The sequence below is a fragment of the Malania oleifera genome, chromosome 9 (assembly GCF_029873635.1).
Source record: "Malania oleifera isolate guangnan ecotype guangnan chromosome 9, ASM2987363v1, whole genome shotgun sequence".
Lineage (NCBI taxonomy): Eukaryota > Viridiplantae > Streptophyta > Magnoliopsida > Santalales > Ximeniaceae > Malania > Malania oleifera.
Window position 1 is genome coordinate 95,875,436 of NC_080425.1, and position 26,887 is coordinate 95,902,322.

Sequence of the window (26,887 nt, forward strand, 5' to 3'; positions counted from 1 at the left end):
AGCACAGCCCGTACGCTGGCAAATCACATAGCACGGCCCGTACGCTGGCAAATCTCATCCACATAGCACGGCCCATACGCCGGCAAATCACATATACATATAAAAATATCTTGGCCCGTACGCCGGTTTTCTATCATAGAAATCCATATCGTCCCCATTCCAAAAAAAAAACAGTATTTCACAACATTTTTATACTCATGCCACACTAAACAAATTTTCTACGTATTCAACATATCATTATTTAAACAGTATTTTCCAAATATAAATCATATATATAAATATATTTATTTTTCCTGAAACCAGATGCTATATATATATACATACATTTTCTCAAAATAAAATTAGCTTAGTTTATCCCCTTATCTGATTCCTGAAAAGCTCCTAAGAAAATCTTCCCCGTACCCACAAGGTTCTCAACTCAACACCCTGAAAATGAAAACTCGTAGAATTAAAGTTTAGTATTTTCGTACGTACAACATTTTCTATAACTACCACTAAGTCAAATTCGACTTAAAAAGTCTTACCTCAACTTAGGGATGATTCCCAACGTTCCCAATCAACACCTTGGAACTGAAAATTTTCAGTATTAAAGTTCAGTATTTTTACGCGTATATCACTTTCTTCAACTGTCAAAAATCCAAATATTGAATATAAAGCCTTACCTTGGATTTGGGATGAAATCCAACTTCGTTTTCCTGACGATCTACTCCGGCAGACTTGTAGAGAACTTCGCCAGGAGCGTCGTGGTGGCTTCGGTTTGTCGATTCGACGTAAAACTAGCCCGGAATCGAAGAGAGAGAGAGTCGTAGGAGAGAGAGAGAAGAGAGAGAGAGAGAGAGAGAGAGAGCACTTCCAAAAAATATCCAAGTAAGCTTTTTGAAGAAGCTTTCCACTTTATATATATACCTTTAACCTTTATATTAAATACATATCATAATAACTTATATATATATATATATATATACACACACACACACATATATATATATACATGCTTCAATATATATATATATATATATATTTTCCTTATCATACTATTCATTTTACTTGTTAATTTAATTAATTAATTTTATTTTATTATTTTATTATTATTATATTTTTTTAAAATTAAAATTTATTATTATTATTATTTTTTCATGGTTACTACAAGAGGAGAGAGACACAATCAAATAGCAAGCATGAACTTCGATTAGGATTAAGAGAGCGAGAGAAACCCGAAAGAAGACCAAATCCGGAAACCCTAGGTTTTTGAGAAAGAGAGAAAGGAAATTTTCTTAAAAAAGTAACTCAACATCTATTTATAGAGTTATTGGCCTACAAAAAACTGTCGACGGTTTTCCTGAAACTGTTGACGATTTTCCTGAAACCGTTGACGGTTTAGTTCGTGCCAAACCCCAAAACACCCTTATATGGTCTTGGTAATTTGCCCTGCAGGAAAACCGTCGACGATTTTTCTGAGTCCCTCGTAACTGTCGACGGTTTGGTCATGGCCAAACCTTTTTTCTTTTTTTTTTTCTTCTCTTCTCTTTATTTATTTTCCTTTTCTTTTATTTATTTTTCTTTTATTTTATGGGTTCGAGTTATTACAAACAATCTCCTCATTTTTGATAACTTGATATGAATTTACTTTTTAATAATTTACTTAATCTTTGCATTTGAGTTTGTACTTATCATAACTTGATATGCAAAGATAAGTTTACCTAGAACCACTAATGGGTTGTTATCATCAAAACATGATAATTTAGATCATGTAGCCACCAAGGCTAACACTTTCAATTCAATAAGTTATATTTCTTAGTGTTAAAATGTTGGATGAACCTCTAAATTGGTTAGTAAAATTTAACGGCTAATTCAATCTACAACACTTACTGTTTAATTTTATCTATCTCTTTTAAGCTAGGGATGTGCATAATCGAAATAACCAACCAAATTCGGTCGAATCAGTTCAAATAATTTTTAATTCGGCTTGGTTTTATATATCGGTAAAATCGACTATTCGATTTTCGGTTTGATTATGGAGAAACTACATTTCGGTTAACCGATTTAACCAAATTATATAATTAAATATAAATTATATGATTTATAATTAGGGTTCCATAATTATTATATAATTAATAATTGAATATGAATTAAATATTGAAAGCACACAATTATATTTTTCCCATAATTAATTATAATTTGATTCGGTTAAATTCGGTTAACTAAATTAACTGAAAATTCGATTCAGTCGGGTAAGGTTCGAGTAAGAAGGGTAATTCGGTCGGTTCAATTATGATGAATAGTTAACCAAATTTTTTCGATTAATTAAGTTAATTGACCGAATTGGTCGAACCGACCAATTCCATGCTCCTATTCTAAGCATCCACACTCACAAGGATAATAAATTCATAATAATTTAAACAATTCAACCCTCACTTTTAGCGGAGGAATACATGACCAAATAAATAACCAAGTTGTGAATTAGTTTCCGCACACATATTATGTTAAATTTATCAAATCACAAAAGAATATTGCACTTTTTCTACCTACAGGGCCGGCTCTTCCATTAGGCCACTGAGGTACTTGCCTAGGGCCCCAAAAATTTTGGGGCTCCTAAATATTTTTTTAATATAATAATATTAACATTATTTATAGAATTCATATGTTTGGTGGGTGGAGTGCAAATGCAGTGCAGTTAAAATTATTTGATATACTTAAAAAAATTAATTTTAAATAAAAATAAAAATTAAATAAAATATTAAGGACCCCTAATTAAATTATTTACCTAGAGCCCCATATTGTGAAGAGCCGCTCGTGTCTACCTATTTGGGGTGGTAAAATAGGTCTACAAATCAAGTAGCTAATAACGAAGGTTAAGTAAATTTGAATTTAACTTGTGTATAAATGGACGAGTTTAAACAAATATATCGCAAACAAGTACGCCGTTGACAAATTGTAATAATTTTATTTTATATTTTTTTCTTAACATTTTCATAAATGCAACTAGAACGAAAACATGTTTAACACATTCAAGTACATTTAACTCTTATTTTATATTTATTATCAATCCAATGTTCAATATTACAATGCTCTTCAAAATTATGCATTTACTTTTTTTTAATTTCTACTACTAAGTACGGGAATTTAAAAAAAAAAAAATATTTTTAAATCATCTTATTGAAAAAGAATCCTTCAATCCATAAGTTATCGTCTAATTACAATATTTAATAAATTATAAATATTTTAAGTGTTTTACTTAAATTTTTTAAAATTCTATTATTTTTAAATCTCATGTTATCTCCTAAAAATAAAGAAAATAATGCAAATATTTAAAATTTGGATAAATATTTTAATTATTTGTTATTCTTAAAATTAATAAAAAATTAAGAAAATCACTGACAAAGGTGATGTGTTGCCTTATTATATATTGTTTTTAAAAATCTCATGCTATATCTTAAAAATAAAAATTTCAAAAATAACGTACATTTATAATTTTAATAAATATTTTTAATTATCCATTATTCTTGAAGATAATAAATATTTTAAAAAATTATGCGAGTATTTGGTGTCTCAAAATAATAGCCACATAAAGTGGAGTTCATTTTTAATTTGTAAATTTTCCCTTTTCACATTTCACGTAAATCGTAATAATTGGATAATATCTAATTTTTATCCAGCTAAAAATGAATTTTGAGTCCAAAAGAAAAACCGAAAAAGAACTCCACTCTCCTTCGGCATTTAAATACTATACCATCGTTTGGATTTCGCTTCTCTGTGGTTCTGAGTTCATTTCCTGTTCCCTGAGGGGTACTCTCTCTCTCTCTCTCTCTTTTCCGAACCGAACTATTAACTTTACTTTTTGATGCAATAGATTTATTTTTTGTTTATAATTGAAGGAGGTAAGGCTCATATCAAGTGATTTTTCTGAGTTTGGAGCGATCAGAGAAACTACTTGCCAGAGATTATCTTCCCCGTGAACAGGTTAGAGTTCTGTTCGTATTTTTTTTATTGAGTTGTTGATGGGGTTTCTATTTCGTGCTGTATGATATTGGGAATTCTTCGTTTACGGAAATAGTTCTGTTTTGTGGAAGTGCCTGGGTCGTATTCTAGATTTGTTCAATTTTAATTTTATTTTTTAAAAAGTGGGTATAGAATTACGTGTTTTTGAGTTTTGTATTGCTTTGTAATCTTAAACCTTTTTTTTTTTTTTTCCGAGTACACACTTCAATTGAATTGCTTTGAGTATGTTATTTATTATTGTTGTTCTTAATTTTTTGTTTTGTTGTTTGTGTTTGTGTTTTTTTTTTTTTTTTCCTTTTCTATTTTTAATTTTAATCTATATCTCTATACTAGTTTAGGATTTGCGTTATTATTGAAAAGCTCATTCATGTATTTCCTTGATTCCGATTGGAGGACAAAGATCGTATCATCTCACATTTAGGATTTTAATATATTTTGATTTTTATTAAATGTCTAGATGTGATTGGATTTGGGCACTTTTTATTTATTTATTATATTATTATTATTTTTGGTTGATGTTTTGGTTTGGAGGTTTGAAGATTAGATTTGTGTCTCTAGGATCTTGTTGGGTTTCTGTCTGCTTACGACCTAATATTCTTCTACAAAGTGAAGGGAATGAACATGAAGCCAAAAAAAATGCTTAATGGAGGATAGGTTGATGGTAAGGAGTGGAGTGGCAGAGGCTGAAGTTTCAAGGTGAAGTAGTGGGGGAATCCAAAAGGAGGTAAGTCACAGGCTATGAAGCATTGACATGGACAAGAGATGTGAGTATGGCATGAGACGTACATGGGGACAAAAAAATTAAGATGTTGGACATGACATGGCAATTATAGTTTTTACACCCACAAAATGCCTTTCCCTTTGTGGGTCAGTGGAAGAGGGGTGGGGGACTGGCCAGCTGTAGCCTGAATAAGAATTTCCCTCTCACCCTAGCTGTGCCAAACATGGATTATGAGAGCTTAGCTAAGACTATCTTGCTTTAGCCTAGAGAACTATGGTACGCTTGACTAACAAATGTGATGAAAAGATAGGCAAAAATGCAAAGCGAGGAGCATGTACGGAGCACATGTTGCTACAAATTATCTTGGAGGCTTCGATGAATCACTATCTTTGAAATGGGTGTCAAAGGAGGTCTTGTTCAGCTTATTATTGCAGGTTGACATGTTTATTATGTTTGCAGTTTTGGCATTTATATTTTTAAATTGGGTTAATTCCTCATTACAACGCAAAGAAATTTGTGAAATAATTAACCTCCTCAAGTCACTCAACCTAATCGATATGTGGCTGCTTTCATGTTTGGGTAGCAAGGCTTTCTCTAGGGCCTGACTTATTTAGTACAGTGGTCTGATTTTGAGTTATGGGAGGCCTGTGCTCTAGATTATTCATGCTCAAGAGCTTTACTATAGAAGCCATGAGACCCATCACAGTTTTGACTACTTAGGTTGTTTGATATTTTGTGAACTAAATCTGTTTAGTAGTCATAGATTGATGAATGTTTGGGAAATTTGCAACCTATATATTGGTTAACTTGGAGCATAAAAGTAAATATACTGAGATGGGCAGACTATTTTAATATAGTCAAGCTCTTATATTGAGTTTTAATATCAACTTATTCAATTTTAAAGCATTATTGTTGGCAAGTGTGTGCTACACAACTTGGTTACTATATGATTTTTGCAAAGTCATCTAGTTTAATTTGAGTTATTTCTTCAGTTGAACTTGAGTTTCATGTTAGATTTCGTGCTTTAAGGTGGTTTCAGCTGTTATAACACTATTGTGTAACGGTGATACCATTACGGGATGATATCTTGTAACTGCCTGCATTCACATCCATGTCATTCGCTACAGTCTGCCATGGTGTCATGATCTGTTTCTGTCTAGTATAGGCTGTTATGTCTTCAGGCTGGTTGTGCATTGCTTTAGCAAATTTTTACTAAAGCTTTTATACTTTTTAAAAACATTTCAACCTTTTAAAGTTTGATATAGAGGATCAAAAGAATCTTTTTTGAATGTGTTCACTGCTTTAGAGTTGTCTGATAGGGCTTCTTGTTTAAAAATAAATTTGGGGAAGAGTGGTTTAGCTTGTATTAATGTGGTTGTTAAAATTGTGATCATATCCAATGATCCCATTTTACCAAAGCAATCTTGATCCTATGTAGAATGGCAAATTGGTAGGATTGAAATAGGATTATAATAGGATCGTAAGATCCTACAATTCATTTTATATTTTAAATTTAAAATTGTACTTCAGTTTTGGTGTTTGTATTAACTTGTACAAGGATTGCACAACTTAAGGAAATGGTTTGCAATATTAACAAAACCAAGGACTCAAAAATGATTCTGATGTAGTCACTTGTGATGATCTCGGTGATATTAATGAATCAAATGGTGGTTGAATGTTGACACTGTTTTTAATGAGTGTGCTTGATAGTTTGTCTTTAGTTATTTGTTTACTAGATTTTGAATATATTTTAGAAGTTCTTGTTGTATAATTGTTTGTTGACTATTTTTTCATTTTTTTTCTCTACAGGTATTTTCTCTTTTTTCACTATAAGCCAATTTGATTGACTTAAGAATGCAATCTCTTTGTTACATGGGGGTTCTACCTTACAAGCTACCTGTTATTTCCTAGACCTGCAAGCCCTTCTCCTTTTCATGTGTGTCATGTTGTTTGGAAGGCTAAGGTTCCTTTTAAGGTCCATGTTTTTACTTGGACTCTATCTCCTAACAAGATTAATATGAACAACTTGTTACAAGTAAGAAGGCCCAATAAGGTTCTCATGCAGATATTTGTATATGTGTCGCGAGTGCGAGTGACTCGAGCGAGTGAGTCCAGGGAGACTAATGCACACTTTTTCCTCCATTGTTCAGTGGCAAGGAATTTATGGGATGCTCTTTTATCATTTTCTGATGAAAATGTGGGTAGCTCCACAAAGACGTATACGAGTTCTTACTTGTGAGATTTCAGGGTTCTAGGAAGAGTAGAAGAGGGAGGGATTTTTTGGTTGTGTAGTGCGTGCTATGTGTCTTTTTAAGTACATTCTTTGAAATTTCTAGCTGGATATTGCTCTCTGATCTTCAAAGATATTGGTGGGCAGCGCTTTGCAGTTAGTTTGTGGAGGATACCTTATTCTACTTATGTATTTTTGATTTGTTATTAATGGATTTTTGTCATCTAAGAAAATTTTTCCTTGTCTTGAACAGGTACGATACAATTTTTCAGTTTATCATACTTAAATTTATGAAAAATAACTTGTAAATTCATTTTTATAAATAAAATGATCCTCAATCTGATATTTCCAACCTATTAGCAATCCCAAATCTCAATTTTAACTACATTGGTATTAATTTGAGTGAATCTAGATCTTTTGAGTCATATTCTTTAGTTGAGTGTGGTATTTTAGATTGTCCTTTGATTTATCTAGGGATGTCTTTGGGTGTTAAGTCATGTCGGTTGGGTGTTGGGATTCTGTTGTGAAGAAGATGTCATAGAGGTTAACTAGTTGGAAGAGTGCTTTATTCTCTCTAGATGGGAGGATCACTTTTATTCAGACTTGTCTTTCTTGCATCCCTATGTATTTCTTCTCTATTTTTAAAATTCTCAGTAGCTAGAAATATTGACAGTCATGAGAGTTTTTCTGACATTTCTGTGGTCTGGGATGGGGAGAGTAGTGATCATTTGGTTAGTTGGGGGCTGTTTGTAGGTCTAAGGAGGAAGGGGGTTGGGGTCTTTGGAAGTTGGTGTCTAAAAACACTGCTTTAATGTGTAAATGGCTTTGGCGAGAGGAAAATTCCCTTTGGCGCGAAGTTACTATAAGTAAATTTGACTTGCAGGGTAATGGATGGATGATAATATGGGGCTAAGGTGTCCATTTGAGAGCCCTTGGAAGTGTATTTTCCAGACTCATCTCTTTATCCCTTATACCAAAGTTATTGTTGGTAATAGGAATCATATTCAGTTTTAGGAAGACATATGGATGGGTGATGCTGCGTTTTGCAATTTCTTTCCTCCTTTGTGTAGGTTGTCCCCTGCATAATGGAATTATTTCTTCCTATTGTATTTCAATTCATGGCATTTCTACGGACCTTCAGTTTTGATGATTCCTTAATTACATGGAGGTGTTGGTGCTCTCTTCTTTGTTGTATTTGTTGGAAGGTAGTCGTCCATCCATGAGGATGGACAATTAGTTGGTCCTTGACTCCTCCACAGTTCTTTTTTTGAGTTTCCAATCCAATAAATTTTTGTCTTTTCTGCGTCGTAGTTCTATTTGGAAAGCCAAACTCTCCTCTAAGATTAAGGCTTTGATTTGGTCAGTTGTTCATAGTTACTCCTCATGCAGCAGATGATGATGTGTAGGGGTGTAATTGGTTGGGTTGAAAAATGAGAGTCAGTTTAACATTTAGGCCCATCATTGATCATAGCTAGGCCTATAAGGAATAGGCCTAAGTTGCAAACCTAAATTGGGCTACAGTCCACATGGTTGAAGTGCAATTGATGCAGGGTTGGTTTTTATAAGAGGAAGGGGCTCCCCAATCTTGGATGGAGTCGATGTAGGAGTAGGACAAATAAAAATGGAGTGTTGCACTGCATGCATAAAACAAGAAGATGAGAGAAGGGGGTCCTCCTCCTTCCTTGTTCATTGTCTCATACCTTGGAGAAGGGGGTGACCCTCTTCCCATCTATAAAATTCTTCTATTCCCCTTTTAAAGCAAATGAATTATAAAGCTAAACTTTTATAAAGCGCAGCACAACTAAAAATTTGTATGTTAATTTCTTTAAAACAAAAAAATTTAACAAATAATTAAAAAATCCTAATATTTTAAGTTTAAATAATGATAAAAAATAATTTGATTTTTCTATTTTTTTTTTGGCTTGTACAACTGAAATGGAGACACAGAATTGGTTTAAAAAAAATAAAAACTGAACTCAAAAACTATAACTGAAAAACTGAATTGAAATGTGAAGAAGTTCACTTTTCTGTCTGGTTTTTGTTTTTTAGTAATTTTTGTACTCCCAGAGGGTTTGGCAGGGTGATGCTTCAGGTCTCCTTTCTTAAATATCTATTTCATACACTTTTAAGAAATGTTTCTTTTAATTTCTTCCCTTGAAGCCACATCATTTGGAGGGCAAAGGTTCCTTTTAAGATTTGGACCTTATCTGGACTGAAACTGTCAATAGAATTAATACGCATGATTTGCTACAGACAAGAAGACCCTACAAGTCTCCCAGTCATCATATGTGCTTGATGTGCCATGAGTCCAATGAAAGCTCTCCTTTTCCTCTGTTATTAGGTGGCAAACTACCTTTGGAATGCTCTTCTCTTGTTTTGATGGGGCTTGGGTGGTGCCTTGGAACGTGGGAGATCTCTTGCTTGTGGGGCATTGGGGTTTTGGCTCACATAGTAAAAGGCTGCATATATGGTGTTGCTGTGTTGTTCAGCCTTTGCTATTTTGTGAACAACCCTTTGGATAGAGAGGATGTGGGAACCATAAGAGGTTGGACAACCACTCCTATTCTGTTATGGGATAGAGCTGTGTTCTTGGCATCTTTTTGGGCCCATTTGTTTGGATTTTTTAGGTCTGTTGCTGTCTAAGCTTCAAAGGTATTGGAAGGCAGCTGTTTTGGAATTTCTCTGGTTGTTGCTCTTCGCGTTTTGGATGACACCTCACCCACCTATTATTGCAAATTGTTTCATTTTTAATGAAAAATTTCTTATCAAAAAGCATTCTGTTGGAGAGTAGGAGGTCTTTCAAGGCTTTATCTTTTTATCTCTGGATGTTTGTTCTTTATGTTTTTAAAGTTCCGAATCTGCTTCTCACCTTTTTCTTCATTGTTCCTGTGAGAATAGCACTTTACCCAAAAGTTTAACCTGTTAGATTGTCAGCCAACATTGTATATCAAGCCTTAACGCTCCCCCGCACGTGCACAAAATATAAGCAACACCCATCACAGGGAGTACAATAATTTTTTAAATACCACACAATAAACGTGGGCAACGAGACTAGAAGTCTAGAACCCTGGACCTCTTGGTAAACCACCTTTGTTACCATGTTAGATTACCCACTTTGCCTAAAAGCTTAAGCTGTTAGGTTGTGGGCCAACAATGTATATTAGGTCAGGCCTTACCAGTTCCTTTTCTTGGAGGGTCTGGAACAAATTATTTGGAGTATTTGGAGATTCAGGTTTGTACAGAGTTAGTGGAGGATTTTTAACTATTTTTTTTTTAAAAGGTTTTGGAAGGAGCAGACGCGGTTTTGTGTTGTGTAGTGGTGGTTTTTGTTACTTTCTTGTAGGGTATTTGGTTGGAGAGGAATGCTTGTATTTTGTGGTGGAAGAGTATGTCTTGCTCTATGCTTTGGGATAGGATTCACTATATGGCATCATTGTGGGCTTTCGCTGCTGGTTGTTTTAAAGGATTGTCTTTTTCGGATCTTCAGCTGATTGGATGGCAGTACAATTTTAATGTTTTCTGTGTCTTTTTTTTTCATTTTTTTCCCTCGTCCAAGGAGGATTTCTTAAGATCCTTGTTGTGTTTTCTCTGTTCTTCAATTTCTTCTTTCTCTATCAAAAAATAAATTGAAACAAAAGTTGTAAATTATATTAATCATATTTACTATCAAATATTAAAGAACTTAAATCAATTGAAGATAAACATTCTGTTATATGGGAGAGCAAATAATCATATTTTGGAAGTTTCTTCATCTACTGTTTAGAATATTTTTTTGATAAATGTAGGGAATTTATTGAAAAAGCATCAAGGGGATGCTAGCCCAAGTTACATCAAATCAACCACCCTGTAGGGTGTTGCAAATATCAAAGATTACATTGAAGTCATAAACAACATTTCCATTGTGCCAATAGTAACAGCCATTATCCATTGCTCCTTGCTTGTCTAAGGTGTTGAGGTTGAGTTACTAAACATTCTCCTATTTCTCTCTTTTTAAACTCACCAGAAAATTGTGAGGGGAATCAGTGACAAAGCCTTTTTTTTTTCTCTTTTGTTGCCCAAATCCCTCTCCAAGCCCAAAGCTCCCCCCACCCTCCCCAGTAGAGTTGGTGGTGACCCATCAATGTCCGATTAAGTTCAGATCCGAATTCCACAGGCTCCTAGTCCAAAGGCAATGAAGGAGGATATGCTCGACTGATTCAGCATCAGCCATGCAAAGGGGGGCATCTTACCAAAGTCCGGATTTCCCCCTACTCTGCAAGTTATCCAAAGTCAGGATCTTACCATGAGTTGCCTCCCAAGCAAGGAAGACAGCTTTTGTGGGGGCAGCTGTCTTCCAAATTTGATTCCAAGGAAAACTTTTTACTATTGGATTCTGGAGGACAGAGTTTTCTGTAAAAGGATCTAACAGTGAAGATCCCCTTCTTATCTAAGGTCCAAGCTGGCTGATTTGTGCTGTTTTGATGCTGAAAGTTTTAAAGATAGCTGTAGAGGTCTGTGCTATGGTGTAGGTCCCAATCTTCCGCATTTCTGAGGAAGGGGATGTTCCAAAAGAACCCCTGATCTGACGTTTGGAGGTGCTGGCTGATGCAGTCATCTTTGTCACGAACAAAGTTATAAATGGCTGGAAACAAGATATTAAGAGCCTCCTGATCATGCCAAACATTGTGCCAAAAGTAAATTTTGTCCCCGTTCCCCACATGAAATCTAATACAATAAAAGAAATCATCCCAACGTTTCCTAATGAAGTTCCACATCCCAACACCATGTGATCATTTGCCAGCATGGGAAGTCCACATATCTTTTGCAACAAGTATTGTGAGTCAATTTCTGAATTCTCCGAGGACAAGTCACTGAGTCACAGCAATTCGCATCTTGAGATATCTCAAAGGTGCACCTAGGAGAGGTCTTTTATATAGAGATCCGGGTCACACTTATATTTGCCTTCCAGAAGATCCACAATCAGGTACTATGTCTTGGTTGGTGGTAACTTGGTTTCTTGGAAGAGTAAGACACAAATTGTGGTGGCGAGTCAAGTTTTGAACCAGAGTATAGAGCTATGGTTCACCCTAGTTGTGAACTTATTTGGTTGAAGAACATGTTGGAAGAATTGGGTCTTCCACATTCTCAATCTATGGAATCATTTGTGATAATTAAGATGCTCTTCATATTGCCTCCAACCCGATCTTTCATGAGCGAACGAAACGCATTGAAGTTGATTGCCATTTTGTTCGAGAGGAACTTGTTCAGAAGCTCATTACTACCACTTATGTGAAGTCCGATATGCAGCTTGTTGATTTGTTTACCAAGGCCTTGGGGGGTGCTCATAGGAAATTTTTTTGTAACAAGCTAGGAGCATATGATATTTATGTTCCAACTTGAGGGAGAGTGGTAAAGGTTATTTTAGTCTTTTAATATTATTATTGTGTGTATGTTAATTAGTGAGAGTCATTGGAATGTATTTGATTTGTATTATAAATAGAGGGAGAGACAAATCTTCAAGTTAGGTCATCCATGTAATCAAAATCTTCATTCCATGTTCTCATAGTATCAACATAAAATATTCATGTGAATTGTTTATTTATTTATTACAATAGTAGCGACTCACTGTCATCCAACTATCAATAGCTTAGGTGTCTATTAATTGATGAGTGTGTAATCAAATCAAGACATGGACATTTTAGGAACATTTTACCACAAATTTCACATATACGCATGAAACTAGTTTTCTATTAATCAAAATGTGGACAAGAAAAATCATCCAAGAATAGTAAAGGAACTCACTTTATTAAGTCAAGGAAATGATTAATGCTTGCTAGTTTTCCCCATTATCCAATTATCTCTCCTCACATGTTTGATTCAAGGTAGTTCAAACTTAGTTGGGAAATTATTTGGATTAAGTTAACGTTTTAGTTGGAAATTTATTGGAATTGAATTAAGGAGTGCATCCTCAAATGATTGTTTCATACATTGAAGGGTGGACTGACATATTAGTATATTAGTACATATAGTAAATCAACCCTGAATTGTGTCCTAATTACAATTTTCCAATCAAATAGCTAAAAAAAAAATCCAACAACATGGTGAAAATTCATTGGAAAAGGGATGCCTTTGTCATGTTTTGAACACACTATCAAGCCTTTTCGCACCTTTCCCAAGTGTGGGGATAATGTTTGCAAAATCATCATTGATGGGAAATGCCCTATGAATGTGGTTTCTAGAAATGTTGTTATTCATATGCAGTTCCTCCTAAACCCTACCCACAACAATATAAGTCAATGAAAGCTATTCAGTTTCTATCCAAATGGATGACTATGAAACTGTTTACTATGATATCATACCCATGAATACCGGCCATCTGCTCCTTGGTTCTCCTTGGTTGGACGACTTCTAAGTGGGACTCAAGGGCATGAAAATGCACGTCATTCACTATAATGGCAAGAAGATTATTGTGAAACCTGTTTTACCAATCCACCGAGAAAGAATTTGGCAATATTGATCATGTCAAAGTTTCCAAGGGCATGCATATGCTTGAATACATCCAAATTATTCAAAACATTCCTATTGTTGAGATCTCCATCCTTAATTAAGCTCTTTTCTATCTTTTGGTCCTATCAAAGTAATAGGGGCATCTTGCAACACTCAAGCAAAAACTTTCAAAGCCTCCAAGTTCATTGCTTGTTTTTTATCCTCCAAGATTTCAAAATTTGAGAACAAATTTTCTGGGTTGACTCATTCACTAGAATCGAATCAAGAAATTACTTGGTCCTTGACCCAATAGAGTTGGGAGTAATTAATCAAAATTATATTTATCTAGGCGTTTGTTCTTAATTTATGTGTTTTTGATATTTTTTTAATTTAATAAAGAGTTCATAGGTAATTTTATTTATTTTAGTTTTTCTATATTAGTAGGTTGTATTTCTATATTAAAAAAAAAAGAATAAAAATAATAGTTGTATTGTCAAAGGGAATTTTTTTTTTTTAGTGAATTTCAAATTTGGAAGTTAGTGTGTGTTTTCCCCCAATCTTCTTCTTCCTCCTCCCTCCTCTCTCCTTTTTCTTTCCTAGCATCAATTCAGCGCACCAGTTTGGTCCAAGCTTTCAAAATCATCTTCATGCAACTCACCTAGTAACTTGTCTTCCTCAATCCCTTGTAGTTTTGATGGCACAACATTGCAACAAAGAACAAGTGATTTTGGCAAACAAGACCAGGAACCAAATGATGGAATTAGAGACTCCAACGACTTTGGATGATAATGTTGCAACAAGATTGAGATCTAGCTTGCGCAGAGAAAAACACCAGTGATGAGGTAAGGATGAGCAAGGAACTATTGCCAAAGAAGATTGGGCAACAACAGTGAAGGGTGTTGGTTATGTTTTTTGAATCCAACTGCTTCAAGTTTAGTGGCTTGGGCTGCGACAAACAAACACAAGCATCTAGGTTGCTCCGACAAGTAGTGATTTTGACTACTAACTGACATGCGAAAAGCACCAGCATGAGTTGATGTGAACGTCTATTAATCAACAAAGAAGATGGCGGATCTTTGATTGTTTCAAAGGATTTCAACTGAGGCAGCAATTTTTCTTATTTTTGGGTTCAAATATGGTAGGGTTGGGATGAATAGTGTCAATCGAAGGGAGTTGAGGCTGCTACGTAAGAGGGTTATAATGACTGTTGCAAGTTGGAACATGAGGGGTCTGACCCCATCAAACAAAAAGAAGTTAGCAGATATATCAGTAATCAGAAAATCAGCTTAATTGGTCTCTATGAAACAAAAGTTAGATCTCAGAATTTTGACGAAATGTGCTTGTTGATTCAAAAATACGGTATTCCTTCATAATTTTCAGAATGATAAAGCTACAAGCAAAATATGGGCGGGCTTTAACCCTACCATTTCAATATTTTGGCAGTAAAAAGGCATAATCAGGCCATTCCTTATTACAATCTAAGATTGGCAATGTTGATTGTTGAATTAAACTACGACATACTTCAAATGAAAGGTTGAAAAGGAGGGTATAATAGACTGATTTAATGCATCTATATAAATCTATTGGGGATTGTTTAGGAGATTTCTGGAAGCAGCAATGAAATATCCCTGGGAGGCTTAGCTGGAATGAAGGATTTTAAAGGACTTCTGTTCAATACTGGACTTGAGGACTATCCTTATACAAGGCCAAATTTCACTTGGTCAGCATTTCAACTCTGTATATCAGAATTTGATAGTGGAATTTCAAATGCTTGCCTTTTCAGATCATTGTCCAGCTTTGATGGAGTTTAAATTGGTATTTCTCCAAATATCAGAAAACATTTCAGATTTTTGAATTGTTGGGTTAAAAATAAGAACTTTATGCAGATTGTATTGGATTCTTGGACTAGTGTGGTAAACACAACCCCCACGTTTTTTCTTTATAGGAAGCTAAAGCATTTGAAAGCAAAATTAAAGGAATCCCACAAGAGAAATTTCTCAAATCTGAAAGGAAAGCTTATCATGGCCAAACAGAATCTGTTTCAAGTTCAATCTGATCTGCTATGTCTCAAAGGCTCCACTGAAGATGTAAATGGAAAAATGAAAGAGTACCTAGAGGCGGCCGTCAGTATGGAGGAGGAAATATTGCAGAAGAGAGCTAAAGCTTGTTGGTTAAAGCTAGGAGATAAAAATAACTAGTTATTTTCTAGAGTGGTAAATGATAAGAGGGTCAAATTTCAATTAAGAGCCCTACATACTGAAGATGGCATAAAAGTTGCTATCCATTCTGAGATCTCAGGTCTAATAAATGAATATGATAAGAATCTCTTGGGGAAGAGAGATTCAGAGCTGAAACACCATAGTATGAGCTGTTTGAAGAAAATGACATATTTTGCTTGGTCAGATGAAGAGAAAAGTAAAATTTGAATAAAAAAAATCTATTTTTTCATTCTTGGATGATAAAATTCCAGGACCTGATGGATTCAATTCCAAGTTTTTCAAAGGTTGCTGGCAGATAGTTGGAAAGGATGAATCAGAAGCTGTTCTTTTTTTTTTTTTTCAAAGACTCAAAGCTACTCAGGCAAGTAATTCATACTCCATTGACATTGGTACCTAAAACAAAAAGTTCTTCACATCCCAAAGAGTTCAGACCCATAGCTTGTTGTAATATTGTATATTAATGCAATACAAAGATAACGGCAAATAAATTACAGCTTTGTATAAGCTCGTTTGTTAGAAAAATCAGACAGAATTTGTCAAAGGGAGGAATATCCATGAAATATTCTTTCTGCTCAAAAGAAAATGCTGTATGTATCTAATGCAAGACCTATCGATAAGCTAAGGCTACGACATGAAGAATTATTACATGGATATCATTTAGATGCCAGCCCTCCTAGATTTGCTCTGAAGGTGGATTTGATGAAAGCACTCTATTCAGTCCATTGGGGCTTTTTGTTTCAACTCTTTGAGTATTGAAACTCCTCAGAACTTTATAAGATGGTTTAAAGAGTGTATTTTATCTCCTACTTACTCTATCATGATAAATGGTTCCATGGAAGGCTTCTTTGAAGGCCAGCAAGGTGATAGGACAAGGAGACCCAATTTCTTATTATCTCTTAGTTATGCTAATGGAAGTGTTGACTAGAATATTGGAATTCTCTACAATCCATGGGAGGCTTAAATGCCATCACAGATGTAAGAAGATAAATATGTTCAATCTTTGCTTTGCAAATGACTTGTTAATACTAGCACAAGGAGAGATAGATTCTACCAAGAGTGTTTGCATGCTTTTACGGGTTTTTTATAGAATGACTGGGTTGAAAAAGCAATCCTGCAAATCAGAGCTGTTTTACTCTGGTATAGCTGAAGACAAGGCCAAAGAATGATAGCTGCTTTGCTACAAGTTTCAATTGGACAGCATCCTATAAGATATTTGGGTTAAACACTAGTTACAAAAAGAGTAAATATAATGGATAGTGAAATGTTGGTTTTAAAGGATTACTTGTAGAATCCATTCATGGACACACAAACATTTATCCTGGAAGACTTCAGCTTATAAAATCCATCTTACACAATATTCTTGGATATTGCTCTGCTGCTATTTCCCTTTCCCAATCTGTCATAGATGAATTAAAGGATTACTTGTAGAATCCATCATGGACACACAAATACTTATCCTGGAATACTTCAGCTAATAAAGTCCATCTTACAGAAATCTTTGGATATTGCTCTGTTGCTATTTCCCTTCCCCAATCTGTCATAGATGAATTGGAAAGAATGTTTAAAGCTTTCTTATGGAGAGGTAATGAATGGAAGACCCAGGGATGCAAAGTAAAGTGGAAGGATGTATGCAAGCCTCAATCAAGGGTAATTGGAAATGAAACTACTAAAGGAATGGACTAACATCTCTATGGTCAAACTGCTTAGGGATATATGTGCTTCAAAATCATTCTTATGGTTTATACATAAATACAAATTAAATGGAAAGAGTATATGGGCAGCTAAAGAAACCTCAGGGAGCTCATGGATTTGGAAAAAGATGCTTCAAGCTAGAGCTTATGTTTCAAGCTAGAGCTTATGCATATTCACATATAGTGCACAAAATTGGTAATGGATCAAACACTCATCTATTCTATGATAATTGGCATCAGAACAGCCCCATTATTCAACATTATGGTACATATTTTCCTGTGGAATTAGGAGTTCAAATTGATGCAAAATTCTCTTCTATAATCAGGGATAACTATTGTGTTATGCCTATAAGGAATTCTGTTAATGTTTCTTCTTTTAGAGCAGAAATTAATTTTTATCTCAATTCTGAAATTAAGGACAAAGTCATATGGAACCTGTCTTTCCTTGGGCACTTTCTCTTTCTCTTCTGCTTGTAAAAATCTCAGAGAGAAAAATACTCATGTTGAATGGGCAAAAATATTAAGGATGAAGCATAGTATCTTAAAACATTCCTTTATTGCATGGCTAGGAATCCTAAAAAGACAGCCAACTCTGGACAGAATGGCTAAGAGCAGAACAGTTGATTCTACACACAAAATATGTGGATCTTCATCTGAAAATAGAGAACATTTGTGTTTTTTGTTTTAATAATAACAGAAGATATATTTGGAAAGAGAATGTACAATCAGAGGAAGGAGTGAGGATACTAAACCATAAAAAGAAAAGGGAAAAAAAAAAAAAACAAAAAACAGAAAAAAACAAAAGTAAAAACTGCTACAATCAGCCCAGAAAACCCTTCTTTAAATCCTTCCCATCATGGTTCACCAAACACTTCAGATTAGCTAATTTGCTCTGACACTTCTTCACCTTAGATTTGCTGACTGAATCTAATCTAAACAAGAAATCATAAAATAATGAAACATTAACAATATAACATATGTATATTTCCTATTTCCTAACATAATTACATAAAAACATAAACATTTTAAGACCAACTCACTTCAAATTTTAAATCCAATTTTTTCTACCAATTGAGAGATAATTTAACTCTCCAACAATTCTCCAGTATCGTCCAGGATTAGGCAACAAATCACCCATATCCGACACTAACTTGCTATTAGGATCCATGGGTGTATCAACCGGTTTGGATCCTAACAGTCCAGTTTCATCCAATAGATCAAGAACATGCTTCCTTTGTGACAAAATTGATCCCATATGAGCCTGGACACTTCTATGCCCAAGAAGAATTTCGACGGTCCCAAATCTTCAGTTTGAAACTTAGATTGTAGGGAAATTTAAAGACTTTAAACATCTTTATATCATTATTGCCTGTAATAACAAAGTGATCCATTGCACATCGTCAAACACCAGCCTTAAGTACTACAACACTGAACCGACCAAACCATGCTCTGGGAGACTTTTTAAAACCATATAGTGCCTTCTTGAGCCGACACAATAAGCATTAGTCCACTTGAGCAACAAACCTAGGTGGTTGCTCCATATAGACCTCTTCCTCAAGATCATCATGCAATAAGGTATTCTTCATATCCAACTGATGCAGATGCCAGTGACAAGTGGTAGCCAAGGAGACGAACATGTATACTAATGCAAGTTTGGCAATCAGAGAAAAAGTTTCGGAGTAATCCAAACCATACACCTAAGTATACCCCTTAGCAACAAGATATGCCTTCAGACAAGCCACAAAACCATCATGGTTGACTTTCACAATGTATACCTAGCAACAACCAACCACAAACTTGTTGGGAGGAAGAGATATCAAGTCCCAAGTACCACTGCCCACAAAGCATTCATCTCTTCAACCGTGGCATTCCTCCACCTAGAGTGGGCTAAGGCTTTTAAAACATATTTAGGAAGGTCAGCAAATGATAAAATAGTGACAAAACAATAACAAGAGGGTGATAAAAAGTTATAGCAAACATAGTTGGAAATGGGATGTTGTGCACATGTGCGTTTACCTTTTTGGATAGCAATGAGAGGATCAACATTATAGGAATTATGATCATCAGACGAGAAAACCCAATACATGGTGGTAGGAGCTAGAAGGGACTCTCTTACTTGGAGCCGCCATCGTGAGTACATTTGTAAATTAGGATGATCAAGATGATGAGAAGCACTCGAACTACAAACGCATGTGGTTGATTGGGCAAGGACAACAAACTAGAATCTAGAAGATTTGTCAGAGGACAAGACTTATTGAGATCGGAAGCACCCAAGGACTGGGTGTAGTAAGGTGTAGACTCAAAGAAAGTAACATCTACAAAAACAAAGAAGAGATGTATTGTAGGACTATAACAACGATATCCCATTTGAGTATATAAGCAACCTAGAAAGGCACATTTTATAGCACGAGGATCCAACTTATCCACCCTGGGAGTTAGTTGTTGAACAAAGGACACACACCCAAATATACGAGGAGGTAGAGAGAATAAAGGTGAATTAGGAAAGAGAATGGAGTAGGGAATTTTACCAGTAAGAACAAATGAAGGATGGCATCTTATTGATAAGATAGCAAGCAATAAGTACAACATCACTCCAAAACACTTTAGGTACATGCATTTGAGAAATTAAGTTGCCAGTGATTTCAAGGATATGTCTATTTTTCCTCTTTGCGACCATATGTTAAGTGTGGGCACAAGATGATTAATGAACAATACCAAACTGAGTCGTATGAGTAGTGAATTGAGTACTAAACTTTAACATTATCACTTTGAAGTATATGAATTGGCAAATCAAATTGAGTCTTTATTTTAGAATAAAAGGTACAAAATATATGAAATAACTCATAATGATCTTTTTATTAAATATAGCCAAGTCATCCTTGTTGAACAATCATCCTCAAAGGTTACGGGAAACCCAACTTGGATACAATTCTACTAAGACCCCAAACATCAGCATGGACTAACATGAAAGGGCGTGTAGCTTGTTTATTGACTTGGGAAGCAAAAGGGATAGGATGATGCTTTTCTTACTAACAAGACTCGCAATCAAGACTAGACATAGAACTCAAATAAGGAACTAGACATTTCAACTTTTACAATGAAGGATGACCAAAGCGACAATGAATTTGGAGAGGTATGGCAGCAACATTGCAGGTAGTAGAAGATGACTTAAAGTGATAAAGTCCATTAGCTTCACGCCCCTACCAATTGTTTTCCTCGTCTTCAAATCTTGAATAACCTCAGACTCAAGGAAGAATGTTACTGAACAATTCATGGATCTAGTAATCTTGCTATCGAACATAAGATTGAAAGGAAACTTGGGAATAGACAAAATCAAAGGAAGAGAAATAGAAGAAGTCAGATTTAGAGTCCCAATTCCATTAATAGCAACGGTGGATCCATCAACAAGAGTAACTCAAGGTAAATTTGCAGGATTCTAAAGAGTAAAGAACTTAGGTATATCTATGATATGATTAGTGGTAGTGGAGTCTATAACCCAAGGACTAGGACAATAAGTAATGGATGACAAACATGTTGTGGGATTACCTGTTTGGGCAAGGGATGCAATGGGAAGAGAAGCTTGTTGTGACGCTTGATACTACTAGAACTTGGAATACTCTTCCTCTTACATAGATATAGTATGTTGCCCCCTACTTGGCCCTAAAGGTGTGGAATCGGTAGTGGTTGCATTAGTAACATGTGAAGGTCTACCTCGGAGATCTCAACAATACTGAATAGTATGATTAATTCATCCACAATGAGTGCACTTGCGAGGAGTGCCACACTGCTATGATTGCTCGAACCACCTTGATAACTTCCGTGTTTGTTTGGTAGAGAACTAGAATAACCATGTGTGGCAAAGGTTGTCCTCTCAGAGTCAATGCAAGAGCAGGAGAATGTGTGCTAAAGGAAGCACGAAGGAAGCGATAATAAACATAGGAAAATGATGGCAACGTTGCACTACTAGGTATCTCGGACTAGATTGCCTCAAACTCGGGTATCAAGCCCCTTAGAACCCGAAGAATTGTCATTTGCTCTTTCTACTTTTGCATCTCACAAACATCGGCGGTCATGGGTTGCACAACTTTAAGCTCCTCGTGAATATGTTACATCTCTCCAAAATAATCTGCAATGCTCCTGGGATAAATCATACATACATGTAAAGTTACTAGAGTAAAGAAGCTTGGTATAATCCTAAATCTCCTTGCATGTATATAGATGCATGCACATTCGTGCAACTTGGGGCTCGATCGAATTCCATAGGAAGGAAACAATCAAAGCACCTTCCTAAATTCACACTTCTTTTCTCTTTTCATCAAAAGTATTAGCTTGGAGCAAGTGGTTAGATTTTCCTAATCCTACTAAATAAACCTGAACAACCTTAGACCATTGAGCATAATTATTTCCATCGAAATTTTGAGTTGTTATTTGTGGCAGCGATAAAGGAGACATGTTTTTAGGATTCATAGATATTATCCCAATATTCAGAAACCAACAGCTACACCAATGTCAAACTAGAGGAACAATTAAAACTAATTGAGATAACCATAAACAATGTGAAGCACAGAAACAGCCATAGACGAGGTGAATCACTTGCAAACTGATATAGAGCATTGCCATAGCCTCAGAAATCAACTTTTGAACACTGCCATTGCTCTAAGAAACTCACAAGAAAGCCTTTATGAACACCGAACAACAACTAATGGATTACCATGAGTGCATGATCGAGAAGGGTTGGATCTTTGAGCAAAAAACATGTCGAACAACTTGATAATATGGTCTGGGGAAGGAATCAAAACATGGTGGAGGAAAAACTCAGAAAAGAGGTGCTCGGAATCTCTTTCATGCACTGGCACGTGGGTTCAGTACTGCCGGTAGTATGTTGGCACGTGGCAATGCGTGGGACACTTTCTAGTGATGGGATTTTGTAGGGGTAGGTTTCAAAGGGTTCTATTTTTGGCTATAGGGTTGGTTTTGTGAAAAAATGAAGGGTTGAGGTGGATCTGAGAAGGGTAGCGATGGGGTGGTGTTTCTAGCGACAACTGAGTGGGATAGGGTTTAGGTTGGATCACGCTTTGATACCATGTTGAGATTTTGATTAGATGAATAACCTAACTTTGAAGATAGGTCTCTTCCTCAATTTATAATACAAATCAAATATATTCTAATGACCATAATACCTTTACTAGCTCTCACTGATTAACATTCAAACACACTTACTAATAATCTAAAAGACTAAAATAACCTTTAACAAAGACAAATATGTATGTTTTGTTCTTGGTGACTTGGTTTAATCCTGAATTTGAATTGTTGTGTATATCATGTTGTTCTATGATGAGCACCTCAATGGTATGCTAGTCTTCGATTTGTGTAGTTTTAACCTCTGTAATCTTTTGGTAATATGGATAAATACGATCGCATGGCTAGGGTTGAATAATTGTGCGTGGAAACTAGAGGTATGACACTTTTTAACCATGCAGTCCTGAGCTGTTTGGTTGTATTATCATGTGTTGGAGGCTGCAACTGAAGTGTGCATAGAGGGAGTGTCTTCGGGAGCGAGGTGCATTGGGGCTGTCTCTACTGAGATGTGATTGTTTTTTGATAGTTAAAATTGCGTTTTTTGGAGTGTATTATTTGTGGGAAGCTAAACTAAAGTTTTACACTTTATGATATTTAAGGAAGCCGAGGGTCTATTTGGTATCGTTGTTGTTTTCTATTTTTTGTATTTGTTTTTGCTCAGTGAAGAAATAGATTATAAAAATGCGTTTGTTTATGTTGTCAGTTTTCTTTGTTTATGTTGTCAGATTTCAGCTATTTGTGAAAGAATTGTAAATCAAATTTTATGGTTTTCAGTTGTTTTGGCGACCTATTGCTAGAAATTTTAATATCCAGAAAATATTTCTTTTGGATTAAATGATTCATTTTATACACTTTAAGATTAAAACTAAAATAAAATGACCATTTTAAATTTAAATATAATTAAAATAGAAATATACATATTTTTTTTTAAAAATAATAGTGCCATTTACAAAATATTTTTACTATTTTTCAATTGTCATGTCCAATGAAATTATTGTAAAGTAAATTTTGTAAGTATAACAATTAAGTAAAACCAATGTTTTAAAAGGCGAAGGCGTAAGGCGAGACGTTTTAACCCCTAAGAGGCAAGGCATAAGCCTTAAGGCATTGGGGCTTAAGCCTTTTGAGAATTTGTTTTCAAGATAAAAATATGTAAGCAAATATTTGTATTGTAAAAATAAAGAAAAAATTAAGAAAATCACAAATATAATGTACAAAAGAAAGATTATAATCATTATATATACTTTGCAAACTAATTGTTGGCCATTCAAAAATTGCTAACTTGAGTACATGACTTAAATCATGACGAGATAACTGTACTATTATAAAGTTCAAACTATTTTCATGATCTGAAATACGACTCTTAGTTATTTTGGAAAGCTTGAGGTTCAAGAATTTTATAAATCAACCCATATTATGATATTGCTTTTATATAAACATGTAGTTAAAATTTTCTTACCAATTCTAACCTGAGAACACACCCAAAATGCACAAGCCTCAACTAAAAAGGGGCAAAAGGTGTGCCTTTTGTAAAACTGTGTAAGCCCTAGCAAATAATGTGTTAGCCTTTTTGGAATTTGGTATTTCGATTGAGCCTCAAGGCATTTAGGCATGTCTTGCCTTGAGGCGAGCCTCAAATGAGCCTTTTAAAACACTGAGTAAAACCATTATAATAACTTTTATTCTTATTATATTATTTTTTTATCTGTATTATTCTGAAATTTATTATTTTAATCATATTTTAATTACATAATTTGAGTTAAAGATGAAAATGAGCATTTTTTAATTATTTTTCTAATTTGTGTTTGTTTTATAAATATTAACCACCAAATAGGTTGTTAGTTTTTGGTCTTTAGTTTCTTTTTTAGATTTTCGTTTCTAGTTTTCATTTTTGTAATTTTTGACAATGATATTAAACGGCCCTTAAGTAGTGTGGATGGTTCATGATATCTTGTAACAATTAGGAAACCTATTGGCCATTTGAACTCACTGTTTTTCTCCCATTCTAGGTAATTAAAGCCCTGAGCTAGTGTTCGATGCTAGGGATTCATGTGAGAACCATATTCAGTTTTTGTCATTACTTTCGTTCAGGTTTCTTTTTTTGGTGGGGCTTTGGGGGAAGAGTTGGTAGTTGTTGGCTTGGTAGTTGTTGGTTCTATGTTTGAGGTATCTGGGCTGCTATAGTTATGTACTGATGATAATTATTTATGATTTGGTGGTAATATTACACTTTGTATTACTAAGGCATCTTGTAGGTGGATGTATGGTTTTGGTAATTATCTACGAATGAGGTAAGTTTCAGTGGTTTGTGTTGTAGGTTGGGTTTTATAATGTGTAGGATTGGGGCTCAATTCCCAAAAGCAATGATGCTGCCTCGGCTAGGGCCCTCCAGGCTGGGTTGTTATAAAAGGTCACACGAGGGGGAGGGGAGGACCTAAAATATATTAGATTGAGGTAGTAAAAATGGATTTAACAACACTCTGCTTCCAGAGATGTTGCTGATCCCACCTAGTGGAATGTTAGGCTTGGTTGTTGCTACATGTTGTTGCCTGTACTTCAACTGATAATTGATGTTGTTCCTTATTGTAGAAGAATTTGCTGAAAAGGGCCTACACTTCGTTTAAGTGCTGTGGCAGGCCTCCAAACGTGGGATGAAGGCACTCTAAACACTCCGACCCAAATCCCTACCCTCAACACCCCACCCACCCAAATGCAAAAAAAGTTTGTGACTAATTTTTTAAAAAGGAGTCATAAGCTCTTGATATTCATAGTTATGTTGTCAAGTAAAAAGAAAAAAAGAAAAAAAGAAAGAGAAAAGTTAGTTTGTAATGATCTTGCCAAAGATTTCAATTTGTAAAGGAAGGGGTTAGGCGAGGTCTAGAGCTTTCCATTTGGCTGTGTGATCCTGGTCTTTTTATTATGTCCAAGGAGAAAGGTGCTTTTTGCGTGTCATTATATTTCTGAGAGTGAGATGTTTACGTGGAATCAGAGCCACTATAGCTTGCTCAGAAGACAAAAGAAGTGTCTGATGGTTAGGGCACTTGCAATGCAGATCAAGTGATGCTGAAATGAGAAAGAGTGATATAGTTGGTGATAAAAGCTGTAGGAGGGGTGAATGGATTTTATAGAACTTTATATTTCTTAGGAAATTGTCTCAAATTGTGTAGAATGGCAAAATAGGATTCATGTAACTGATCCCACTGAATAAATTGGTAGTGGTTCTTCTATTGCTTTGTAATAGTTAGCTAGGAAAAAGATGAGTTTTGTGCTATTGGCATTATTTGTTAAATCAAAGATTTTGATTTGCACCACGTAGCTAAGCGATGAAATGGTTTTTAATTTTTGGCTATATATTAAATTTCACGCACTTTTTATTTCCTTATTAAAGAGTATGTGAGTCAGTGATCACATTATTTCAATATGCTTTGTGATATGATTTGATTTGAATCTCATTTTCCTTTATGATGTTTTGGTTTTTAGACCTGTCTCTGTAGACCATAATTTTGCTTGTGTACACATATTGGTTGGTTTTGTTCATCTCCTTTGACCCAGAGGTTGGGGATGTGAGGTGGAGGGTTAAGAGTTTCTGGTAGATGTTTGTATTTTGTTTTTCTGAAAACAATTGATGGTGCAGGAAGGTTTTTTGAAAAAAAAAAGTGTAAAAGATGGAGCACAAAGAGACAGGATGCCAAGCTCCCCCTGACGCTCCAATACTTTGTGCCAACAACTGTGGTTTCTTTGGGAGTGTAACTACAATGAACTTGTGCTCCAAGTGCCACAAGGACTTGGCATTGAAGGAAGAACAGGCTAAACTTGCTGCCTCATCAATTGGGAATCTCACAAACAACTCCAGCAGCAGTTCTCAAGATTCATCTGCTGTGGCTGTCACTGTAGATGTACAACCTGGTACAGCAAACCCAATGATCAACACAAAAGGGGGATATTTTGCTTCAGCTTCCAGCGGGAGCAATGAAAAGGCAAAGGATCGCCCAAATAGGTGCAGCACTTGCAGGAAGCGGGTTGGTCTAACGGGGTTCAATTGTCGGTGTGGGCATGTTTTCTGTGCAGCTCATCGCTATTCTGACAAACACAACTGCCCCTTCGATTATAGAACTGCTGCCCGGGATGCTATAGCCAAAGCCAACCCAGTTGTGAAGGCTGAAAAGCTCGATAAGATCTAGGCGTCTTGGATGATTACACAAGATCTTATGTTGAAATCTTGGCTTCTCCTCAATATCCACGAATATGGATAACTATGAAGCATCATATGTGGAATGCTTGGCTCCTCTATGCCCATGAACTTGTTCTGACTTGGTTAGTTGTTTCTGCTGTGGTTGATGTTGTTTTGTGATGTGAATGGTTGAAGGCATAAATGGTAGGTAAAACATATTTCCCATCTGGTGACTGATAAGGCTTATATCAGTTTGCTATGGTTGTAGTGCTTGTTTGTGCTGGTTTGATATACTGAGCCACGTTGAATCTC

At 35.3% G+C, this 26,887-nt stretch overlaps 1 protein-coding gene across 2 annotated transcripts; it reads left to right on the forward strand.

The window, feature by feature from the left end:
* The first annotated feature begins 3,664 nt into the window (after positions 1-3,664).
* Positions 3,665-26,887, forward strand: LOC131165054 (zinc finger A20 and AN1 domain-containing stress-associated protein 8-like). 2 transcript variants are annotated; one of them, XM_058122703.1, is made up of 3 exons: positions 3,665-3,786; positions 3,876-3,960; positions 26,039-26,887. In XM_058122703.1, the coding sequence occupies exon 3, from the start codon at positions 26,070-26,072 to the stop codon at positions 26,583-26,585; it is 516 nt and encodes a 171-aa protein (XP_057978686.1). In that variant the 5' UTR covers positions 3,665-3,786; positions 3,876-3,960; positions 26,039-26,069; the 3' UTR covers positions 26,586-26,887. The 2 variants fall into 2 exon arrangements, with proteins under 2 accessions (XP_057978686.1, XP_057978687.1); XM_058122704.1 differs by having other exon boundaries at positions 3,669-3,786; positions 3,879-3,960.

Bases quoted from the DNA above. Each gene is read 5' to 3' on its own strand.
- LOC131165054 (XM_058122703.1), top strand. From the start codon at position 26,070: ATGGAGCACAAAGAGACAGGATGCCAAGCTCCCCCTGACGCTCCAATA.